The sequence below is a fragment of the Aquila chrysaetos genome, chromosome 1 (genome assembly GCF_900496995.4).
Source record: "Aquila chrysaetos chrysaetos chromosome 1, bAquChr1.4, whole genome shotgun sequence".
NCBI classification, from domain to species: domain Eukaryota; kingdom Metazoa; phylum Chordata; class Aves; order Accipitriformes; family Accipitridae; genus Aquila; species Aquila chrysaetos.
The window spans coordinates 24964723-24988322 of record NC_044004.1 but is presented as its reverse complement, the minus strand read 5'-3'; the positions used below and the strand labels follow the sequence as shown (position 1 = coordinate 24988322).

Genomic DNA, 23600 nt, shown 5'->3' with positions numbered 1-23600 from the left:
TAGTCACAGGCAGTTGCAATGCAATGTTGTTTATGTCTCAGATTGAAAACTTTCTGGGAAAAAAATTCACCTGAGGAAATCAAAACTTTACAGCAATTTTTATTAGCGGTTGAGAGCATGTTTTGTCTGGATTCCCATGCCCAGGCTCCCTTTGAGCTTAATGTTAAATTAGACTTTCATATCACATCCTTCTTTAAATATTGTCCTTGGTAATCAGTGTGAAGGAGAAGGAAAGGTAAAGGATGGGGGAAGAGTGGGTGATCTCCATGCTTCCCAGCAATCTAAATGTATCATAAAATCAGTTCAAAACAAAACAAAAAAAACAAACTCAAGATGTGGTCTAGGATTAGAGAAGTATTCAGTGTCATAAAGGGAGGAAAACACGTTGTTGGGTAACTTTTTAAATTAAATCAGAAATTTTCCCAAGACATCAAATTGACTGTTCTATATTTTTATAATGTTAATAGTTTAACTGCATAAGATGTTTTTGCTCCATTTCTGGGAAATTTCACTTAATGTTTTCATTTTGTGCTTTGTTTTGTTCAAGTTCCCTTCAGAAAAGAAGAAATGTGGATCTTGTAAATATTTCTTACACTGGGAGGCAAATTTCACAAAACAGTGAGTTAAGCACGCTGATATTTAATCTTGAATATTGAGGAAAAAGAAACCTCAGACCAGAAGTTGTCTAAAATGAGTATTGACTTGCTTATCTTAAGAAATATTGGGCGTCTGGAGGAAGTGATGTATATAATAACAGAGCATTTAACCACTTCTGTGTCTTTACTTAGTTTTTGTTTGTGAACTAATAAAATGAAAATTATAAAATCCAGTCTTTAAACCTCATTTATTTTAATATACTTATTAAACTACAGGATTTTGAGTTTCTAAGATTCGATCCAGATTTTTTTAAGCAGAATTAGCTTTTTCTTAAAAGATGCAAGGAGCGTATTCCTGACTGATGCTGCTTAATTTGTTAAGTCAGTGCTCATAGCTCCAGGAAATAACAGGAAATTAATTGTATTAAATGGTTTACTGGAAGAGTCTATCATCTTGTGCAGTCAGTTGTAAACAAAAGTTCTTTCATATTTTAGAGGTATGTCTTGTTTGAAGTTATGCATACTAATTTCAAGCAAATACTTGGTGGCAAAGTGAAGATTGTGCACAAATGAGTTTTTGTGTTTGTTTTTTTTTTTTTTTAAGTCAGAATAAAGGACACTTTGGAGCTATTGCTCCTAAGAGGATGGAATAAAATGTTTTGGTTTTTTTTTAAACTTGATGCAGGGTAGGAAAGAAGAAAATGTCTGTGTGCAAGTTATATCCAAATTATGTAGTAATAGTAGTAGTGTCTGAGGTGGGGGGGGGGAGTGTCTGGAGTTCAGAATTGCAAAATTGTTTCTTGTTCTTCAAAATTTTTTCTCAGAAGGACAGAGAAATCACAAGCAGAAAAATCTGTGTCCCTTGCTGATTTTATTAGTACTTTAGTAGAGCACTGCACTGTATGACTGTATTTATTTATTTTTTTGCTTTAAGAAACTTTCACAGAAGAAAAGCCACCCATCATCTCTCCATATGGGGAAACCTTTATTTGTGACAACTCTAAAGATGCTGAAGTAAGTTGAGAAGTCTGGACATAAATGGTCTATCTTCACTTTAATCCTCATGTTAAGTATTTTATATTACCCTTAATTCTTTTTTCCTCTGCTTTTTCAGTTCCTGGTACCTTCTTTGTCTTTTTAGGTACATGCAGAAGGTTTATAGTGTAAATATTTGTGGACTAGTGACTTTTCTTAATCTCGAGATACACTTTGTACTCTTCAATAGTAGTAAGAAACTGTAGTGTGTGTTGGTTGGGGTTTTTTTAAACAACACAGGACAGATAACTGACTTTTTTTTTTTTTTAAAGCATAGAGCTGCTGTATCAAATGCAAAACTGTCATTACAGGCAATTGCAGACTACCTTGCTGCCTTCCTTTTACTCTCTTAGGTACAGTGGTATAGTGTAATACTTTGTGCCTAATTGAGGTTAAATGGTGGGTAATCGTTAGAATTGACTAGTAAAGGTAAAAGTGGCTTTTCTCTCTTCTGATAATTGCAGATCAAGACTGGGCATCGCTACACAGGCTTGTGTATATCCTATGACAATAGCTTACATGTTAGCTTAGATGATCTAATGGTCGCTTTTGGCCATACCCTTTTTTAATTCCTGTATCTGAAAATTCTCAGGACTTCTGGTATTTTTCATGCATCCCCTAAACTTGCTGCATACCCAGAAAGTCACTTTTGTTGTAGGATTCTCTGAAGTGAACATTTTTGTTGGGGTCAGTAATTGACGGTGTGAGTGCCATAGGTGGCATGTGGACAGACTTCAGAATCATGTAGAGATCTGGGGGGTGAATTAGCTTAGTGAGGCATCCACTAAATGCCGTGAATCCCAGCTCCTGCTTCTGTCTCAGCAGGATGCAGGCCAGAAATTGTTGATTCTGTGATTGCATATACTTGTCCCAGCTGATCTCAAGCCACAGAGTTAGAGAAAACAGTAAATTATTCTTAGTTTCTGTCCTGGTCTTCACTCTAATATTTCACTTTTTAAACTATTGACTAAAATGAAAGCTACTCAAACGGATGCCTAGGATTTTTTTTCCGCAGTTTTAATTTCTTAAGAATTGGTTAGTGAAAACAAATGATTCAAATTTCTTTTTCTAATGGGAGTGGTTTTAGAAGCATAAAAATGATCTCTGTTTTTGGTGTGTAATTTCTTTTCCTTGGAAATATGTTGTGCTTTTTTTTTCTTTGTTGAGTTTCTAAGGAGGTACACATAAATTCATGTCTTGTTTCTCCTTCTAGTTCTTGTTACCTGCACACAAAAGTAACTTTTGAGCTTTTGTTGTACACAAGGAAAGAAAACATCTTGTCTGTGCCAGTTATTGTTGTCTGTGCCAATGTCTTTAAAAATTCAAAATTTAACTTTGTAATTAGTTCAATGGCATAAGCAGGTTTTCTAGAAAAAGTTTCCTAGCCTTCTTGTTAGTTCTTAGCATTATTCTGTACCTTTCATTGAAATGGTTGGATAAAAAAAAGCATGACCAGGAAGGTTGTCAGCAATATTTCTTATCTTACAAAGGCACCAAATACAAAAATACCATGCTGTTAAACTGGATTAACTGCTTGAAATAAAATTGCTGTTTGTGCTGGTTGTAGAATCATGATTAATGCAGTATATTATAACATACTTTCCCTGATCTGAAGATTTGGGTTTTAATTATCACTTTCGTGTAACTGAACAGTTTTTTGAATTATATTTATCATATGCCTGTTGGAAACTTCATAGTTAATTTTAGTTCCATTAGAAATTAATTGCAGACAAAGGTCATAAAGAACAGCTATAAAACAAAGGTCCTAAGATACATTTCACTTTCAGATTTTTTCAGTAGTTATCAAGTATCCAAGGAACAAATAAGAAAGTTTAGATAACACTGTAAAGTATCTGAGATTTTAGAGCTTGTAACTGCTGCTTCATTTTAAAGGATAATCTTGCATAAGAATATAGTTTTGTCTACATACAAGAAAATGTAGCAAATTATTATACTGACTGACTGAAGTTTGTTCTCAGGGCTTGTAAGTTGGCCATTACCCTTTTTCCTGTTTAATTGGTGTAATGAAGCAAAGGTTTCTATAGGCTTTTATAAAGGGAGTGTCTGTAGCAATAGGTGATGAGTCACTACAGACTGGAGGTAAGTGAGCGTGAGAGAACAGGGAATTAAGGTTGTAAAGAAAATATGCCTTTGACTTGGGTCAGGAAGAAAGACAACTAGAAGCAGAAACCTCTAAAGGGCAACCTGAAGAAGGAACTTTTTTTTTAATATTGATTTATAAATAACACAAATAAAAATCCAGATGTTTTAGAGCAGATTTACTGTTGTGTCCAACTGATGAGTCAAGTATATTAGAATCCTTCACAGAAAAACTGAATTCTAATGAGTTCGGGCCTCTAGAGTGAAGTATTGGCTTTATTTCTTGCTCTAGACTGTCAGACTAAATTAAACATGCATATTGAGTTCAGTAGACTATGTGAGCTCCGAAGTGTTGTGATGCTGTGGAATGCTGGCCAGACTGCAAATCTTACCGCTTTAAAATAAGAATGCTTAATATATTAAAAGGAAGAATTTATCTTTATGGGCCTGTTACAAAATTTTATTGCCAAACCATGATTTAAGAATCAACCTGAGGAGAACTGTGTGACGTTAGCTTTAATAGAAGATCAAGGTCGTATCTCTTAAGGAAGATGCCTGTCCGGAATGGCATTGAGTCTTTGTTTAATGTAGCCTCAGTCCCGATACTCTTCATTCAGTCTGTGTTTTAGCATTCAGGTTTCCTGACTTCCTGTTGTGATCAGCAAGACTACCTGTTAGAAAAAGCTAAAACCAAAAATGTATCTGAATTACTTCCTGATCGAAAATAGGGGATTTTTATACAGGGCTGGAAGTAGGCAGTTCCATCTCTCTGGGATCCAGAAGCCAGATTTCTTCCTTAAGGGTAGGTGCTTCCTATGCATAAGAACAGTACATATTTAGAGACAGTTTCTGTGTAATATATATACACCTATCTTTTAAGAAATACTTCTCCCTATAAAGTTGTCTGTAGGAGAAAATGCTGTTGCTAACTACCTTTGTATAATACCTCAGGGATTTGCAGGAGGTGGGAGATGGGCGTTTTTTCTTGTCTTGAGTCTGAGCATCTTGCCAAGTAATTCTGTAAACAACACATTGGAAATGCTTGGGTTTTAATTTGGGTGAAATATATCTCTTTGTGAGCAAATAGAACTCCTGTCCCCACAACCTTCATTTGTGGACTTCTACATTTTAAAATCTACTGGCAATAGAAATGCATTTCTTGATTACTGCTTGGAAGTTCTCAGGCTCCCTGAATTCACTTGTCTAAGTGCTGAAGATTGCAGAGTGGGCATGAGCAGGACATAGAACTGTTATTGTAATGGTTCATGAGAGGGAGGAAGAGGTACTACCACATAGCTTCAGTGGGGATGGTTTGTGGTTGCTTGCACCCTGATAAGTGAATGAAGATAGAAGATACTGACCATTTTTACTTTGAAAACGTTTCCTGGGTGATGGTATTAGCCTCTTTACTATTGTGTAGAAGTGGGACACTGCCATTTCCCCTCCTTTTGTGAGATTCCAGGCAATCCAAGCATTTGATAAGCACGGGACAGGTTGCTTTTGAGTTTTGTGTTTAGTTTGTTTGCGAGGTTTATGGATGTTTTGTTTTCTAATTTTTTTTTGTCTAATCCTTGGTGCTACAACATAGTTAATAGTGTGGTGTGTGGGTGGTGGTGGTTGTTGGTTTTTGGTGGTGTTTTTTTTTTTTTTTTGTGATGGATCTAGCTGGCAGAGGAAGGCAGACTGTTCACCTAGGTTTATCCCAGTAGCAGCCTGTGATTTGCACAATTTTTGCTGCAGTGTACACATACTCAGCGTTGGGCTATGTGCTTTTTTTAAGCTTGCCTTTTCATGTTGCTGAGGTACAGCCCTCAAGTACAAGATGAGGTACTGCTGCTCAGAACAAAAATGGCAACTGTTGTGAAAGCTGATTCGCTTTTTTCTGCCACCCTTCAGCTTTGTGACATACACGTCGAAGCTTAAATGAGTAAATTAAAATGCTTCCATCAGAAAGCATGAAGATGTTAATTTTAGTTGGTTTTTTTTTTTTAAAGGAAGAAAGATAAGTAATGAGAAGCTTGGTAATGCAGTATGATTGTCAGATCAAGTTTAGGAAGTGTGAAATGTAACGTTCTTGAACAGTGTTAACCTTGACATTTCGTACACTGCAAGCAGTTTGTGATAAAAATTTCTAAACAAACATTAATAAAAGTGCCTTTTAGGAAGAAGATCTTGGCAAGAAAATGCGAAATATTTTCGATATGGCTGACTACAGTGTTACTGTAGGAATTTGAATTTACCTTTATTTTATCTTTAGTGTACTGTGAAGGCTGTACATTTAATTCAGAGAACAAGTATTGATATGACAGATAGGCTAGCAGTGGCAAATCATAAATGGTATACTTCATCTGCATGCAACATGTGGCTCTTGAGGTTAGAAAATTTCAGGGTAAAAATAATATTCAGTTGTACTTCAAGAAAAATCAGAGCACTGATATTTCTGTGCACTGGATTTCTTCATCTAATTGGTTTGTATCAGGTATTTTGGACTATGCTCAAATAAGTATTATTTAAAATGAAAATATTGTAAATAACATTTCTTAGAATACTTTTAAAAATGTGATCTTTCAAATGCATGTTTGAAAATGTGGCAAATAGCAGCTTTGCTAGTCAGACTGTGGTTTGTGTGTGATCTATGTCTACAGTAATTTAAACATCACTTACTACTTCAGTGCAAATGTTGCTTACAATATATTTCTTTTCTAGGAACTTCATGGAAATGAATTCCTGGCTTGTGGAAATAAACTGGATCTGGGAATGAATGAAGAGTATTCTTCTTACAAGAATCTATGGTATTAAATAAGAGTTATAGAGAAATGCAAAATGTAAAGAGGAAAGAGTTATTTACTGATATCACAAGTAGATCTCTACCTCTGAAGGCACAACCATGACTGTATTTATTTATTTTTTTCTCCTATTTGAGCCTTTACCCCATGCTATAGGGGGTGAAGTTTGGCTCTGTGGCTGTCCTAAGGCTCTCTAACCCAGGTTTCAGGATCTTTTGTGGATTTGGAAGATGTCCCTCTTTTCCCCAGTCAGAACAAGGAAGACAAGTTTTATTTTTGCATGTCTCCTAGCTAACCATTAGGAAAAAAAACAAACACAAAACTAAAACCCATTCTCTAATCCTGTCATGAGGCAGTGGCCAGTGGTTTGATGAAATGGGAGCTAATGTGCTCCAAGTCTCCAGTCTATACCTGGCTTCTGTTGAGATGGGAGAAGGAAGAGAGAGGTCATACTGCAAGTCCAATGAGTGAAGCTATTCTTCTGAGGAAGGAAAATCAATTTTAAATTTCTTTTCAGGCTTCTAAAGGAACCAGCAAGTGTTACCTTGCTATCAGACCTGTTGAATGGAGAAAGTAGGATTCAGTATAGTCATAATTAAAAGATACATTGTGTTTAGCATGTCTGTAGTTATCACAATAATTAAACAAGTTACAAATATATTTGTAATATGTTTTACCAATATTTGTTCTAATTGATAATTTTATATATGTGTGCATTGTAGCAATATATTAAGAGTAAAATGCACTTTTTCTTTCTAGTTCCTTTAATAATCAGGAAGAGAAGACAAAGGAATTTACAAAAAATGAATCCCTGTCTCGGGAAAACAAGTTATTAGCACCAGAAGAATCTGAAAGTGAATCTGTATATTCTATTGTGGAACAATGTTCTTTGCCTTTAAAGAAAAAGAAAAATAAAGCCAAAACACACTCAGCATCTCGTAGTAAGATACAAAGTGGAGATTCAGATCGCTTGGTCAGTGAACAAATGCCTTTTCGGCAATTTGATGGAGATCAAACTTCGACTGAAAATGAATCAATAACACCGTATGCTTGTTTTTATGGACCATCAGTAAAGAAGGTTAAAGCAGGATGGCTGGATAAATTATCCCCTCAAGGGTATGGTATTTGCAGTGATTACTGTATAATTGTGAAGATGTATGTTTGCGTGAAAGATGTTAAGTTTGTATTTGGTCACTTTACTATTTGTGGTGGGAAAGGAAATGGAACTGTTTTTGTTGCAAGAGCATAGGGCTTTTCTGAATTCTTAAGTTTTTAATGATGTTACCTATTCTAGAGTTTATTTAGGAGGTGCACTCAGGAAAAATGTATTTATTAATAATGTTGATCACAACTCATGAACTGTAGCAGAAAAATACAGAATTAATTTGTACCAATATTTCCAATATGTATGTGCAATTTTGCTGATTTTCTGTGGACCACAAAGTAAGTGAGAACAAACTCTGATTCTGAAATACTACTTTACCAATTTAGCTGTAGATGTATAAATTAATAATTAGTGTGACTGGAGATCCTGTTGGTTTCAGAATTGTGCATATAAGTTGAGCTTTGAGTTTAGAAATGCATCTAGGGTGAATTGTCTGCTAGTTTAATTTACTGATGTGCCTAAAGTTTGATGGGAGGAGTCTGAGCCCAAGTCTTGCTTTAAGATTTCAAATAATGAAGAGGAGAGAGGAACACAATAGAAAGAGAATAAACTCTTTGCCACATTTGTAGGAAAAAAAAAAAAAAAAAACCCCAAACCAAACAACACCCCAAAATCTTATGGTTAATTTCTGTTATTTTTTAAAGTTTTTGTAATTGTTTTGTTTTCACCTACTTTAAATTCTAGCTCTTCTTAGGTTGTTTTACACTAAAGAGCACTCTATTATCAGATCTTCCCTTCATAATACTCGCAAACTCTGATGAAATTCTTCTGACCTCCTCTTTAATAAACTGAATAGACCATTCTTCATTTTAAATTGTAGTTTCCAGTTCTCCAGTTGTTCTTATGACTTTTTTCTAAATTCCTTTTTGTATTGAAAGTGGCACAATTCTACTTTTTAAGTCTATTTCCAATCTAATATCTAGAAATTAAAGCTGCTGTCCTTGTTGGTGCTGTAATACGTCTACTTTACTGTACTCCTACTCAAGCCTTAGTAGTTCTTCATTCTTTGTTCTTAGGACTGTATGTTTACCTACACTGAAAGGTGGTATTAAACTGTTTGTCCTTTTCTTTCATTATTTGGGGCTCTAATAATCATCATTACTCATCAACTAGTACAGCAATTAAAATTTTTTTCAGTTTAGTGACAAAGTTTTTGAATCAAAATGGTTGAGAATACAATCTTGTTTGAGCCCACTGGAAGGAGCTCTATTGTATAGCAATTTCCATTTTTTTGTTGTTCCTTTTTAAGAGTTCTGATTTAGCAAGTTCTAATTTTTTGGATTTTGGCTTTATTTGTGTTGATACAGTGATACACTGTTGAAGCTGAATAGCAAGAAGGAATAAACCTGGTTTAACAAACCTATTTTACCATCATGGAATTTCAATCTGCTCAATCTTTTTTTTTTATTTTTAAATTATTTCAAAAGTTTCATTCACACTTACGGATTGTCATTGTTTACTTTTGCTAAAGAATCAAAGAATAGTTATACACAGAGTCAAAAGGCCTTTTCCCAGTATCATATGCATTTGCACATCTTTTCTTCAGAATTGTTAGTGTATTGACTTCTTGGAGAGCTGCAGTTAGCTTTAACTTTTGTTTTATTTCAATTTTTTTTTTTTTCTTTAAACAGCGTTTTTGGCAGTTAACTAATAGAGTGATTAAAAAGTATAGTTCTTGGCTCCCGTTGACTTGTCTTGTTCACAACTCTATTCCTTCAAAAAGCACAAAGTGTGAAGGCTTTCGATAAAGTATATAAAGAATATATTCTTTGAAAAAGATAATGAGTTAACCACAAAATTAGTACTTGTTAGGACTGAGTAGAACAGTTGCAGGGTCATTAGCCTTGAGCCAGTGATATTCCTTCGCTAAATTTCAAGGACTTTCTTAAACGTGGTTTAATAAATGCTACATTTTTTTTGTTTTTTGGTTCTCTTTCTTACAGTACCATTTCTCAAATATCTGAAGACTTAAAGAAACCAACCAAAGGGAAAAAAAAAAAAAAAACAAACAATTATTATTTTTCGTCCCTTGAAGCACTGTCATATTTTATTTCAGACCCTGCCAACTGAATGTTTCTTTCTGTTCTACACGGCCCCCCCTCCCCTCCTTTTTACAGAGCTCCCATTTACACCTGACACTTTGTGTCTCTTCAGGGGAATGAATATATACTGTTTTCTTAAACTGCTACAAATCATGCATTTAAAGTACAGGTTCTCTTTTTAGTTAACTCGCTATAAATTGTAAAGCCGTTCAGTTTACTCACGTTGTATGTGGTACTTAGGTTCAGTTTTTCTTCCCTGCATCATCTTGAAGTTTATTGACATTTTAATGGAAAATAGATTTTACATTGGCCTTTCCAGGTTATGAAAAATGATGATTTACTGTAGCCATATAATACAAGTTAATTAAGCCAGAGCTGCTATTTGATTAAAGTTTTGATAAACTATCACAGTCTACTAATCCTAAAGCCGAGCACTCATTTAGCAGGAAAGGAGATAATGTTGGGAAAAGAGATGTTAGAGTGGGGTCTTATTCTTGCTTAATTAACTTGTTTAATAGATTTTAGAATTGAAACTTTTATAGATGATAACTAATAGGCTGTCAATCTTTTTAATGAGAATAACAGACTACTTCAGGTTCATGTAAAAATAATTTTTTTAGGAGGTCCTTATAGGTTCTCAGCTTTCCTTTTTGGAAAGTATCTTACGGAACTTGTAACACTTAAAGGTATACTCTCTGTTCAGAATATTCCTTTGCCTCCAATAAAAACAGTCAGTTCTTGTCCTTGTTAGTTTCAAGCAAAATTACATTTTTTGAAAGTTCTTTTTCTTCTATCACTTCAGCAGTGATATAGAGCACATGGGGAGGAAATAGAGAGAAAGAAAACTGAACTGATTAAAAACATGAAGATACTGATTTATAAAAGAAGTCCAGTAATACTCTGCTTCTTGTTTCCAGGTATTTTTATTACATTTGAAATCAGCATCCTCTGTTTGAAAAGATATGATAGGGCTAAGATATGTTTTAATTTTCAAAATGTTTAGGCCCACACACAGGAAGCTAAACATGGATTTGACCTTTCTATAATTTGTGCTTGAGATGTTCTTAAAAGCCAGTGTTAACTTGTGTTTATAATTTCAATTGTATTAATTTTTGATTCACAGCAAATGTGTGTTTCAGAAGCGCTGGGTTAAGTTTGATGGAGACAGCATTTCTTACTACAATAATGAAAAGGTAAGTGGCATGTTTTGGTCATGTTTGGGACAAAATTGCATCGGTGTAATACACACATTACCATGAAGAAATTCAGAAATAATTACAAATGAATATTCATCTTAAATTCATTTTCAATTGCAAAGTACTAGGATGCGACATTATTAAATATTTTAAGGTGTCCTTGAGATCTTCATGTATTGTTCATCCTCTTGTTTCCTAGAAGGGCTTGTATTCCTGACCTTTTAAGGTAGATATTATCAGAACTTCTTACTTTATTGGAAGAGTGACACTGCTGCATTCTGCAAAACAGAACAGGATCATGCAGAACACATTTAAGAGATCCAGTGTTATTTTGATGGTGGTTGCAAAGTGTCTTGTCATGGGAACCCAGCTTGCTGGAGATTTTGAGAGAAATATTAAATATGTGGCATAGAAGACCTTTTAAAAACCCCAAATGCCATACACTTGTTTACTCTTTAATCAAAAAAAAGTCTCTTCCCTGTTTGTCTTCTAGGAATAATCACATATCATTGGACTAGGTTATGTTTGAGTGGGTCTCTTTAAAATCAGCGTAGTACTGCGATGTCAGTGGCTGTTCTTTGGTTCTGTACCTAAGGATTGAGTCTTAGTGAAGCATTTCCAGGCTTGTGAGTTGTTTTGATTAAAGTTCACTTCTGATATGTGATACAAAAATGGATTTGTAAATCATGGTTTTCAACAAAATGTGTATTCCTTTTGTGAAATGGAGATGTACAAAAGACTTATATAACCTTTTGATACTACTTTTTCACAATAGAAACTACATTTTTTTTTTTTTAAGGCCTGGTTTAAACATGGCTTTTTTTGGAAAGATTTCTTTCTTTTTTTTTTTTTAATTTAATACACTTCAGACCACTAAAAAATTCTTTTTCTTTCACTCTGTGATTAATTAATTTCTCCTCTTAGAAGAAATGAAGAAGTTCTTAAACTTAAAAGTGACAGATATTTGTGATTGTATAATATGCGTGTTTGGTGGAGATGAGGTTATATGCATGTGTGTTATTTGAAATGCTGGAAAGCATTTCCTGTTGAAGATGCATATTAAATTAGGAACAAAATACGATTTCAGGTGAAAGTTCCCAAGCAGTGTGCTGGGTGGTGGTAATCAATAAGAGTCCTATAGATGCTTTATAATATGCACACTGTTAGCCCTATTTTACCAGATTATGAGGGGGGTAGAACTGAAGTAGAAGACGACTGTTTATTTCCTGAGGAGCCAGAGAAATTAAGAACAAGCTCAAAAAATTCTTTACATTGATCTTTATGCCTACTGATTAGGAACATGAAACAATCTGGTTTTACTGCTTACTTTGCTTCAGTCACAGTAGAAGACATGATTTTGTAGCTGAAGGGAACAATGGAATAACATTTGGATTGCAGTGACAAAAAATATTACCCCTTTATGGTATTCATCCCAGGGCTTCAGAGGAGCAGAAAAGCAGGGTTAGTCATTAAGAAGGACTTGAAAAATACAGCGTTGGGATTTGCTTAACACTGTCTGTAGCATAATTAGGGAAAGAAATGCTAATACAGCATTTTAAATCTTGTATCTGCACTGGGGATTTTTTTTGTTTTTTGAAGGTCACTGAAAAAGTTACTTGGAGATCAATTGCTCTAGAATAGTACATGTTATACGTTCATCTGTCATAGGAGATTCCAGGAATCTTCCTTTCTGCTCAGTGGAATATTTAGCGAGTCACACGATGCATAGAAGGCTGCCAACTCTCCATCCTCCACTTGAAAGGTCTCTGTGATAGATTAGACTATCAGGAACTTGCAAAAGGCTTGGTCTGAAGCCTCTTTCTCATGCTTTTCCTGGAATCTGAGTACAAAACCTCACTCCTGGGATCAAAAGAGATGCTGGTTGGTCTGTGTGTGTATACAGTTTGACCAGATCTGGGTGTCTGCCTTGTTAACTCGATGAGTCACATATGCTAAGAACTTCATATGTCTGAGAACTGCGAGGCCTGAAGCAAATTCTGGGAACTGAGGATTTGGTGAAACATTTGGACTAGCTTGCAGATAGGAGGAAAACATAGTTGGCTACCAATAGTTCTCAGTGCACAGTGGGATTGTGTTGGGTGAGCAGTGGTGTCACTGGGGAATGTGAGTTTTTAGTACAGTGGTCTCTGCTGGATCACTACTCCCACACCCAGAGTATTTATATTGCCTGCTAGATGGATACCAGCATGTTCCTGCTGTTGCTTGTGGGTTGTTACCTTGACATCGTAAGCAACTATGTGCAGACCCGTCAAGACCTGCATGCAGGTCAGGAGCCGGTTCTGGTAAAAGACAGGGATAGTTATACAGTTTGTTGCAAGGCAGTCTAGCTATATATATATTTAAATGGGGCAGTTGTTGTTTTAACTTTAGATCTTAATGACAAGTTCTGTCTATTCTAATGTGTGTTTGTCCAAGGACGTTCCTACACAGGCAAGCAGGTTAAAAGGAGTTATACTTTTGGTTTCACATATCAATTAAAAGTGGTTCTCAAAAGGAAACCAATCCATACTCTGATATTTTTCTATTACAAGCAGAGAAGGGTAGACTGAGTGGAATGAAACTGTTTATTTTATCCAGAAACACTACCATTATTAAATAGCTCTATTTGTCATTCAAATTAGGAATATGAAAAGAGTGAGGTTCTCAAGAAGGGGAAGTGTACTGCTTGGCTAATGAAGAGTGAAACAAGTGGAGGATGGGGTGGGAAGACATAGAGGGTAGTATTCCTGAAAATGTGTACTTAGCCCATCTAAACGCTTCTCTGAATGATTTAACCTCAGTTTTCTAAATGTTTCTCTAATCTTGATCTAGTTGTGCATCAACTTCTTATCGATAGAGATCTCTTTTTTACTTTATATCTGCATATATGGAAAAAAAAAAATTTAGTTTTCTACAAACAGCATCTGACCTAGGAACGGTTTTTGTTTGAATTTGTGATGCTGCTCATTTCTTCTATGTTTGTGGACCTGACACAGTTGATGTGGTCAGAGCAACATCCCGTGTGGTTTTGTCTTAACAGAATGCAGTGAACTGAAGTTAGAGCAAACTGAAGAGGGGAAGGTAGAATTTGAGAATTCTTTTCAGCTACCCAATATGCACAGGTTTTGTTTCAAATTTCTTCCTACTTTTGGCAGGAGAACTCTGGTGCTCTAACATGCACTTTGTAGTAAGGCAAAACCTGCGGGTTATGTTGAAAATTTTTATATAAAAACAGCTTAGGGTCCCTGACAAATACATTAATGATTTAGGAAAAAGTCTTGCCTTTTCATGTGGAGAACTTCAATATTTTTGTTGTGTTATGTTGCATGTGAGCATAACAAAGAACAAAATTCACTGCAAAACAGGTGAATCATTGTCATTCTTGAAATAGGTCATATTTAATCTGTTGTGGAAGGAAAGCCAAAGCAGTGCGAAATGGTGTTTTCCGGGATCTTTTAGACCAACTCTGAAATACAAATGTCAAGGAGTGACATTGGGCTGTATTTGAAAATAAAAGTTTTCATCAAAGCAGTTGATATAAAAAAAAAAATTATTTCATTTGCCACTGGAAAATTTTCTGTCAGAGAATTTTTTAGCAGCCTTAAAACTAGTGTACATCTCTCAGTAACAGAAGTATCTCTGAGGTTCTTGGCTGTGTGTGTTTGTGTTTTCTATATTCTGAAATAATTTCTAGTCTAGAGTATTTCAAAGAGAGAAGTTGTATCTTGATCAACAAGAGCTTTTTAACAGTAGGCATTATTTCTTGCACGTGAAGGAGAAGCTGGTGCAGAAAAAAGATTGAGAAATTATTATGGCTTAAACTGTATTTGAAAATATGTATACCTTGGAGAACAAAGCTTTAAAAAGGCTGATTGTTTAAATAGCAAAACCAAAACTATGCTCAGCTTAAAAGGAAACAGACTATTTTTTATTTTTTTTAAGCAAATAAAATAAAATAGCTGTGACTTCCAGCAGTCTAAATTACTCTCTTACAGTACCAAATACAGCCAGTAGATGCCTGCAAACACCGTGATATGATGATATCTGAACACCTTTAGAAATAGCATATGTAATAAGTTTGCTTTGCTATTGTGAATGATCAGTAGTTAACGTAATATCCAACCTTATTAACAAATATGTTAAAATCTCTCTTCTAACAAATATAATGAAAATAGATATGCAATACTAAGACCATTCTGAGTGACTGTAGTTCTTGTGTGTAATTATAGTAACATGTTCACTTCAGCTGTACTTTGATATTTCTATTTATTTATTTGCTAAACTGCATTCACTGTTGTGTATTAGTACCTAGAAGTGAAACAACATAAGAGTGTGAATTTGGTGAAAATCAGTAGTATGTTAAACTCAGTAAACAAAAAAATGATCCTGTGTATCCTTCATGCTTAGCATTCGCAGTGGCTCCTTAAGTCCTTGTATAAAGTCTATTATAATAATTTATACTTTGGGAGGAAAGTTATTGCAGTACAGATTCTTTATGGGGAGCTGACTCTTGGACTAGTACTGCATCTGGATCATAAATCTTAGCAGTATTTCTAAATTGTCTTAGTCAGAAAAACAACTGATCAAAGCATAGTGGAGACAAGAACAGCAGCATTAACTCTGGAATCCAGGAATCATGCAGAAGTATTTCTGAAGTGTTGCAAGTCTGAGCTTTCCTTCCCCCACCCCACTCCGGAATACTTAGGTTAATTAGGTTAGAAGATGAAGCTACTTGGAGAAAGTACTCGTAGCAATTCCTTTTTCCCATCTTGCTTTTGTCTTCAGTTCAGTTGTCCAAATTCCTAGTTGGAAATTAGAAAATTCTGGGAAAACTTGCTCTGATGCCGAATCATGTTTTTGAGGGATTGTTCTCCTCCTGTCTCATATAGCACAAAAGTAAATACCTGATCCAAGCTAGAGGATTTTTGTTAGTAATGACAGGGCAATGGATTTTTCCAGAAAGTGATGACCCCCTTTGGGTTCAAAATTAGGGATAAAATCAGTGAATTTACTGTTCTTATTGTTTAGTCACTGAAGGAGTCAGGAAGGAACAGAAGAATTCTTTGGAATTTTCTCTCTGGAGAAGACACGATTTTTTCCCTTGTCTGATTCTATTTTACAAGTGTAATAATTACGTATTTTTTTAATTATGGTTCTGTGAGATTGCCAAAGTAAATTACATTGACTTAAAATCATAAATTTAAGAGAATATGATATTTTGCAATATTAGTGCCATGAGACAATTTATGAAGTGGTATCTCAGATATATGCATTCTATCTCACCATGGGATTTTACTCTATTTTAGAAGGCAGTAGGTATGCATAGACCCAGAACCGGGAAGTTGGTGATGTGTATGTAGGTAGTGGTTTACTTACTGATGCAGTTTTATTAATAGTGTGGTGAACTTTTAGGAGCACAGCCTGTGTATGTGAACTTCCTAAACATCAGGCAAGTAGTATTACCTGAGAGATCTTTAACGTTTCATGAGTGTTATTAACTATTTCTATTTCATTTTTATTATAGGAAGTGTTCTCAAAGGGAATAATACTGCTCTCTGCTATAGCAACAGTAAGAGTTCATGGGGAGAATAAATTTGAAGTTGTCACATCCCATAGGACTTTTGTCTTCCGTGTGGATAAAGAAGGTAAGTAGAATATGTGTAATTCTAATGATTGCCAAAAAGCCATGTAATCACTGCTGATAAATTGTATCTGTGAAATATAACTTGTTATATTACCTGGAATATTTCTGGAATCCAGCTGTTTTGGGCTCATAAAGTGAAACTGGAGATAACTGTAAGCTTTGTAAGAACAACAGAAATTGTTGGGGAATGGCTTTTAAAAATATCAAAACGAGAGTACTATTTTCCAACTCTTCTGCCTCCTCCCTGATCCTTCCCAAAGATGAATTTGTCTGGACGTTCCTCAGGTTTCACTAGCAGCTCTTACAGCCTGTATGCTCTCAGCCATCTGCTCCGAGTCACTGATTGATATAAAATTGACAAAGAGCAACAATGAAGTTGATGGCTTGAATGTGATGCTGTGATCAAAGGAAATCTGGGTTTTTCTGTGTGTCTGTATTTACTGCCTTATACAGTATTTTCAGCCATGTATTAATAGAGAATACAATTGTAAATTGTAGTACGGAAGTTAGTATGCCTTCTAATTTAATGATTTATCAACCTACAGCTGTAATATGTGGAATCAATATCAGTGCATGTATGACTTATTTATGGAAACAATCAAATGAAACGGAATACCTAGGAAAAAAAAGATGTGCAATATGTATTTACAGCAGTACATGCCAGACCCATTAGAGCTAAGGGTCTCTCAGCACTTCCATTATCAAATCCCATTTTTATGGGTTATAGCTTGGTTGTAAACATTCACTGCAGGCTGTAACAGGAGTGCAGCATCAGTGAACAAATCCTTCTTACCAGGTGTGGCTCAAATCATTTCAGGCATTTTTATGCTCTTAGCTGAGTTAAAAAGTATGTCTACTTTTATTATTTTTACAATTCTCTTCCAAATTTATTTTTTAATTTTTTTTATAAATTGGAACATAGTCATCTTAGCGCAATGCATTTTGTAGGGCTGTAATTTGCTTTATGGACCATTGCCTTTGAATACTATAAAAATGTTAACAATTTATTGTGACTTATAAAGTATATTCAGAGCAACCACTTGTTATACGTGAAATTGTGTTTTCATTTAGTATGTAACCATCTTTGGACATAGTGGCCTGTCTGTAAAGCTGTTCACTTAAGGTTAGAAATGTGTGTCGTACAAGTAACTTGGTCCTTCCTGTATCCAGAGCTGGATGATGTATTCATAGTAAATTATGTAAATAACCCTGCTTGCTTTCTGTTAAGCACACAAACTGTTACTTGATGCTATTCCTTCTGTGGATTTGTGGTTGGGAATTGTTCTGGGATCATTTGAAGGGTACTTAACTTCTTTTCAAAGATTTTGAAATGGAACTTCCATACATATTTCATCCTGTGGACCATACTTATTAACTTCCCTTTCCTTCTGGTGGAGTAGCAAAATAAAGAATGCTATCATTGTCTTCATTGACCTGTGTCCCAATGTTGGTATGCAATCAGTGGATTATAGTGCTTGTTTTGTTTGCTTTCAGTGCTCTGATTTATTATTTTTTTGTATATTAAAAATACACTATTTTTGGATTGATTTAAATATCTAGAGGGAAGAACTATATATAATGAATTGGAAAGTTTAGGGGCATTTGGGGGCAAAAAATTAAGTAGTTAAGGGATAGCAATGAATTGGAGAATAATCTGCTCAGATGCAGTCTGATTTTGTTTAATTGGAGTGAAATACCATTAAAAAAAGACTTCTAGAGGAATTTGATGCCCTCAACTGTACTGAAATATTCCATTGATCTTTTCAAAGTACGTTAAAAGAGCGTGTATTAAAACAAAACTTCTAAGAGGAGCACTTGGATCACCTTCCCTGTGCTAGTCTGTCCAGCTATCTTCCTCTTCAGACTATTTTCTGATGCTTAAATTCATGTATTTGTTCCTTCTTGTTGCACACGTGACACAAAGTAAGCACGTTACTGTTCTAACGGTGCTCTTTGCAGTGTTCAGCACTGATTGTGTCAACATTATATATACTGCGGATAGAACTTTCCTTCCCTCCTTGCCCACCCCCAATATATTTTGTGACCTGAATCTTTCAGAGCAAAGAGTTGAAATATTCATGATGTTCCAATCGCATGGGGTAAGTCTAATTCATTCAGAGTATTCAGCACTGAAGTATATTGATCTTAGTCTGGTGAAATATCTGAACGTAGTGAATGAGACTGAGTGGAACTTTATTACTTCACCTACTTGTTTTCATGTATTTGTAAGATGTTAAATTAATAATGCATGCAAAGATATTAAAACATGCATTTTCTTGATTACTCAGTACCCTTGACAATATCAAGCTTATCCACTACGCCTTAATGGAATAGATTGTAAATTGCCAAATGTTTTTGTTTAAAAGCATGGCCAAACATATAATAGCACTGGCGATGGCTTGCGTCTTTAGTGACAGATGATATTTAGGCTCTCTGGTTTTTGCTGCATAACTTCTGGAGTTCTTTCCCATTGATCTGGCTTCCAGAAGGTGAACATACCACCTGTCTACCACCTCAGTCTTCGAGCTGTCTGGAATTAAGCATCTTGGAACTGGTAGTTATGATTTTAAGAGTCTTGATCATCAGTTTGTATAACTTTCAATTTGTGTGTTGATTGTTGGGAGTTAATTGAATGGTTGTCTTTGCTAATGTCTCCACTGATAAGGACTCTCATGTTATTTTTATTTATACCTCGTCTTCAAAGTGGATGTTCTCTCTGGAGTGGTATAGCTATACCATCAACCAGCACAGCATAGTAGGAAGAAGAGGAAAACCAATATGTAGAGAAGAATGGAGTTGCTGCTTAACCATATGTCTTTGTCTATTTTTTTTTTTTCTTGTTTAGAAGAAAGGAATGACTGGGTTAATACGGTGCTCAATGCCTTGAAATCACAGTCTGATAATAACTCTCAGTCTCGAACTTCTGTCACCCCTGAGAAAAGTGGGTATCTTGAGCTGAAAGGATACAAAGCCAAAATCTTTATTCTACTTCAGGGGAATACTGTATGGATCTGCAAAAATGAGCAGGTAAATTTTTCATATGCTTTTTGTGAATGAATGCTTATAAAGATAGTTTAACTAGTGAGTTGGAAATTGATGGCTCTTTGTGAATAGGTGCATTTCAATATAAATGCCTATCTCTTTTTATGTAGTACTTTATTGCTGCAATTCTCAGAAGGCTTCAAAAAGCAGGTGAAGTATCATTATGTCTATTGTACAGTGGAAAAAATGAATATGTAGTGAGGTGAGGTGAAAAGCCCTGAGTGTCATAACAGGTTAGTGGCAGAGCTGGGATTAATTCACTCTTAACATGTGTGCCATAAGCACTCTACTAAATCAGAAGGCTTATTTTGTGCACAGGTTTCACTGTCCTATAATACAGTGCTCTGGAAAGTGTGCTATACAGAAGTAGATTGTGGTATTTAAATGATACTTCAGCTAAATGTTCAAAACTGATGTTCTTTGTGTTTTTAAGAACCTAGATTGGCCAGATTCTGTTGTGCACCATAATATTTTAAACAAATCCAGTATTAAAAAACATGAAGTAGGCCTCTCATTTCAACTCCCAAAATCTAGGGGTTTTTGTTTTGTTTTTGGCATGACTATATTATGATGTAAAGTAGTTAGCTGTGGAACTCTTCAGGATGCTGTAGATACGGGATAAGTGGGGATAATTGGGTGCAATGAATGGCTGTGTGAACTAGTGGAAGAAAAATATATTGTAGGACATTAAGTGGAAGATATTTCTGTGTGAGGAAATTGACTCACAAGTAGCTGGAAGCTGGGAGGGCATTTGAGGGAGATGTTGTTACATGCTTGCCTTATTCTTATTTTCTTTCAAATTTGTGTACAGGCAAACTCCTGTTTCAAACGTGAATGGTCTCTCAGTAAGACTTTTCATTTTGGAGTTGATCTTGTTTCTTCTCCTGTTATCCTTTTAAGTGTGAAATTATTTAGATGGGCTTGAGGGACCACATAATGTTCAATATTAGATCTTACTATTCTTTCCCAGGGTATGGCAGGAAATTTGAGACTCAGAAAGACTTTTTTTTTTTTTTCTTTCTACTTACTGTGCTCCAAGGCAGTTTTACTTGTCAGGCACATTCTTTGAGGTCAGTCAACGACCAACTAATCAAAAACATGATGCAATTTATGGATTTATACTGCTCTATTGTAGCTATAACAAAACTCCACAAATGATTTAGACATGTAATATTTCACCAAAAGTGGCTACATGTCATTTGAATTTAAGCCTGCAAGATGTGTTTTGCTGAATGAGCACCATGGAGAGAAATTGGTCTTCACAGTTGAGCATAGTACTTTCTTTAGCTATACTGAAATCCTCAGTCTTGATTATTGTGATGAATAGGTGACCTGGCAGTTAGTTTAAGTAAAGTTTACAGGTACATGTCTTTAAGGAGGAACAAAACCAAAACGCAAACATCACCCCCTCACCCTAAGACCCTGTAGTTCACTGAGTTTCTCTTACATCATTCCAATAGAAAGAATGAAGTTGACCAACTTACTTTACAGTCTCTGCCTGTGGGATGACCCACACTGTGCTGCAGTGCTCAATGTTACCACTCCATCGTGGGGTTTCCAGGTATTTCATCAGTGAGAATCCTTGGAATGCATTCTCATCAATAAGAGTCCTTTATTGTGTGGATGTTTGTTGTAATGAGCCACTTTTAACTTCAGAATTAATACTGTATTCATCTTATGCCCCTGAATACTTTTGAGTGCTCTCTTATGGATGCTCTGAGCTTCTTGGTTAAGGGACAAATGTGGTACTTCAATGAGGTATACAGACTTCTGGAGGAATTTCTCTTCCAGACTGATAGGTCATTAGAAACTAGCTATGTCCCTCTTGAAAGTCTCAGTACCAGGCATCCATTTTTTGCTTGCTTGCTTCTTCCTTACTCTACCTGCATATAACTGTTGGGAGCATCTTTCTTGCCTCCAGTAGTCCTTTGATCTTTCTCTGTTGATATGGGGCACTCCCAGCTCTGCCCACTATTGCTGAGTCAGTTTTTCTGACTGTATATATTGATACAAAACTGTTCCAGAGCCAATTCACTGTTGAAGGGCTCTTGATTGCTCTGTTACAGGTTTTCAGGGTGCATATTATGACTAAGGTAATCTAAGACTGCTCCACCCCACCTTAAATTTCCTTTCTTACAGATTTTTTTAAATTACTATTTTGTGTGTGCATGTGTGTGTTGGTTCTGTTGTTTGTGTGGCTGTATGGTGTCAGCTTTGCCCTTTCAACATCATTGATTTCAGATTTGCTTTAGCTGATTGTGAAAACACACCCTTATACAGCCTTTGTACTAGATGTTTATTCCCTTCTACTACATGGATGCTCTGCAGAGATCACCGACTGCAGTGCAGCAGAAGGCAAACCAAAATCAAGCCCTGAAACAGAATGAAGGTTAGACATGCTGCCAGCCTCTCAGCTCCTTCTGTGTGTATAAATATTACAAACAATGGTGCAAAACCAGCTTCTTCCCAAAGCTTATTTACTTAAAACCAAAAATATCAAATGGTCCTAAGAGATTTCTTTTTAGATCCTCCATTTGAACAATGTCTCTTTCTTTATGTTTTTTCTGGCTATTTGGGAATCAGAATAAATAGTTTCTGTCCTTAAGCTTTCATAGTCTATAATTCTTCTCTCAGTACCTCTTGTATTTTATTTTCAAGTTGAGAACCGAATTATTTTTACTGCAGCGCTGAAGAAAAACCCAGTAATACAGCATTAATCCATTAGAGGGCTCTGTTGTTCTAAAAATCTTTCCTTGTCTCAAGTTTGTGCTTTAGCCAGTAATTACCAGGCAAATACGTCCAGGGATGTCCTCAAAACTTGTTCATATTGGAATTCACATCCATACTAGAATGACTCCCAGAAAGACTTAGAGGGGTTTATTATAACTGCAGTGCTAAAAGACACCTATTTAGACTTCTTATAATGTTGAAATGAGATTGGATCAAACTGATTCATTGATTTCTATTAAACTTGTTAGAGGAGGGTCCACTGTTACTTTAAGATTTTTCTTCGTTGTTAAAAGTGGAGAAGATCCTAAGCCAAATGCCAAATCCTAACATAACCACCACGAACTTTGTGAAGTTCAGATTGAGATCAGAACATCATGTCTCAGGCCCATTTCTAGTTTAAAAAAGTGATTGGTTTAGCTTGAGCTTCTGGCAGTGATATAGTGCTAGTATGAAACCATCAATTTCTTTGACTCTCCATGTAGTGTGAATTTCTTAAGCTTCCTCTCTGGAGCAAAAGTGAAAAACAAATTGTACAGAATCAATTTGTTCAACCTGCAACTTGCCGAAATTCCCATTTCTATTTCAAAATCATTCGTGCTTAAATAAAAGCATGTCATCTGATCCTTCATGACAGCTCAAACGTTGTCTTGGAATGTCAGTCTACTGTGGTGGTGCCAGTGATAACCTCCCCTCTGTGACCATCAGAAGGGCTCTGACAGATGCTTGCCAGGTCTGCTAGAACATACCCCCTTTTTTAGGGTGTATTTCAGACTCACTGGTATCTAAAGTCAGGGAGGGACTAGGTGTCACAGTGTTTGCACTAGAATTTGGCTTTGATAAAGAGAATTCAGGATCCTCTTTGTTACAGCTTTGGGTGGTTCTGAAATAGATGTAATTACCTGGGATCTTTGAGGAAACTTTGCCGAATATAAAGACTGGGAAATGGTATGTATGGCTGTGTGCCATAATTATTTGTGACTTTTTTTTTCCCTCCATGCTTGACTCCAAGTTAAAGCTGTAATAGTGATGAGTATTCCTTCTGTTACGTACAAGCAATAGTATCCATTTCTTATCGAAAACCTCTTGTTTCATTTTGTCTCAATGCTCTTACTGATTTCAGAGAGGGTTTTGTTTTGTTCAAGATTGAAATGATTTGCTCTGTGGCAGATGGAAATATTTATTCATGTTGAGTGAACCAGTAAGAGAGTGCCTGGTAATTTTCATTTCCTCTCTAATGCTAATGGTACATGTAAAGCAAAACTGG

The 23600-nt window shown here is 35.6% G+C and overlaps 1 protein-coding gene across 5 annotated transcripts in view; it reads left to right on the top strand.

Moving 5' to 3' along the window:
* The window catches only part of ARAP2 (ArfGAP with RhoGAP domain, ankyrin repeat and PH domain 2), a 136651-nt gene that overhangs the window by 14510 nt on the left and 98541 nt on the right, over positions 1 to 23600 (top strand). For all 5 annotated transcript variants that reach the window (XM_041125443.1, XM_041125438.1, XM_030024793.2 and 2 more), the window contains 7 exons: positions 548 to 618; positions 1531 to 1610; positions 6438 to 6523; positions 7277 to 7633; positions 10848 to 10917; positions 16445 to 16565; positions 19410 to 19591. In XM_041125443.1, coding sequence (XP_040981377.1) covers positions 548 to 618; positions 1531 to 1610; positions 6438 to 6523; positions 7277 to 7633; positions 10848 to 10917; positions 16445 to 16565; positions 19410 to 19591 — 967 coding nt within the window. The remainder of the gene's footprint in view (positions 1 to 547; positions 619 to 1530; positions 1611 to 6437; positions 6524 to 7276; positions 7634 to 10847; positions 10918 to 16444; positions 16566 to 19409; positions 19592 to 23600) is intronic.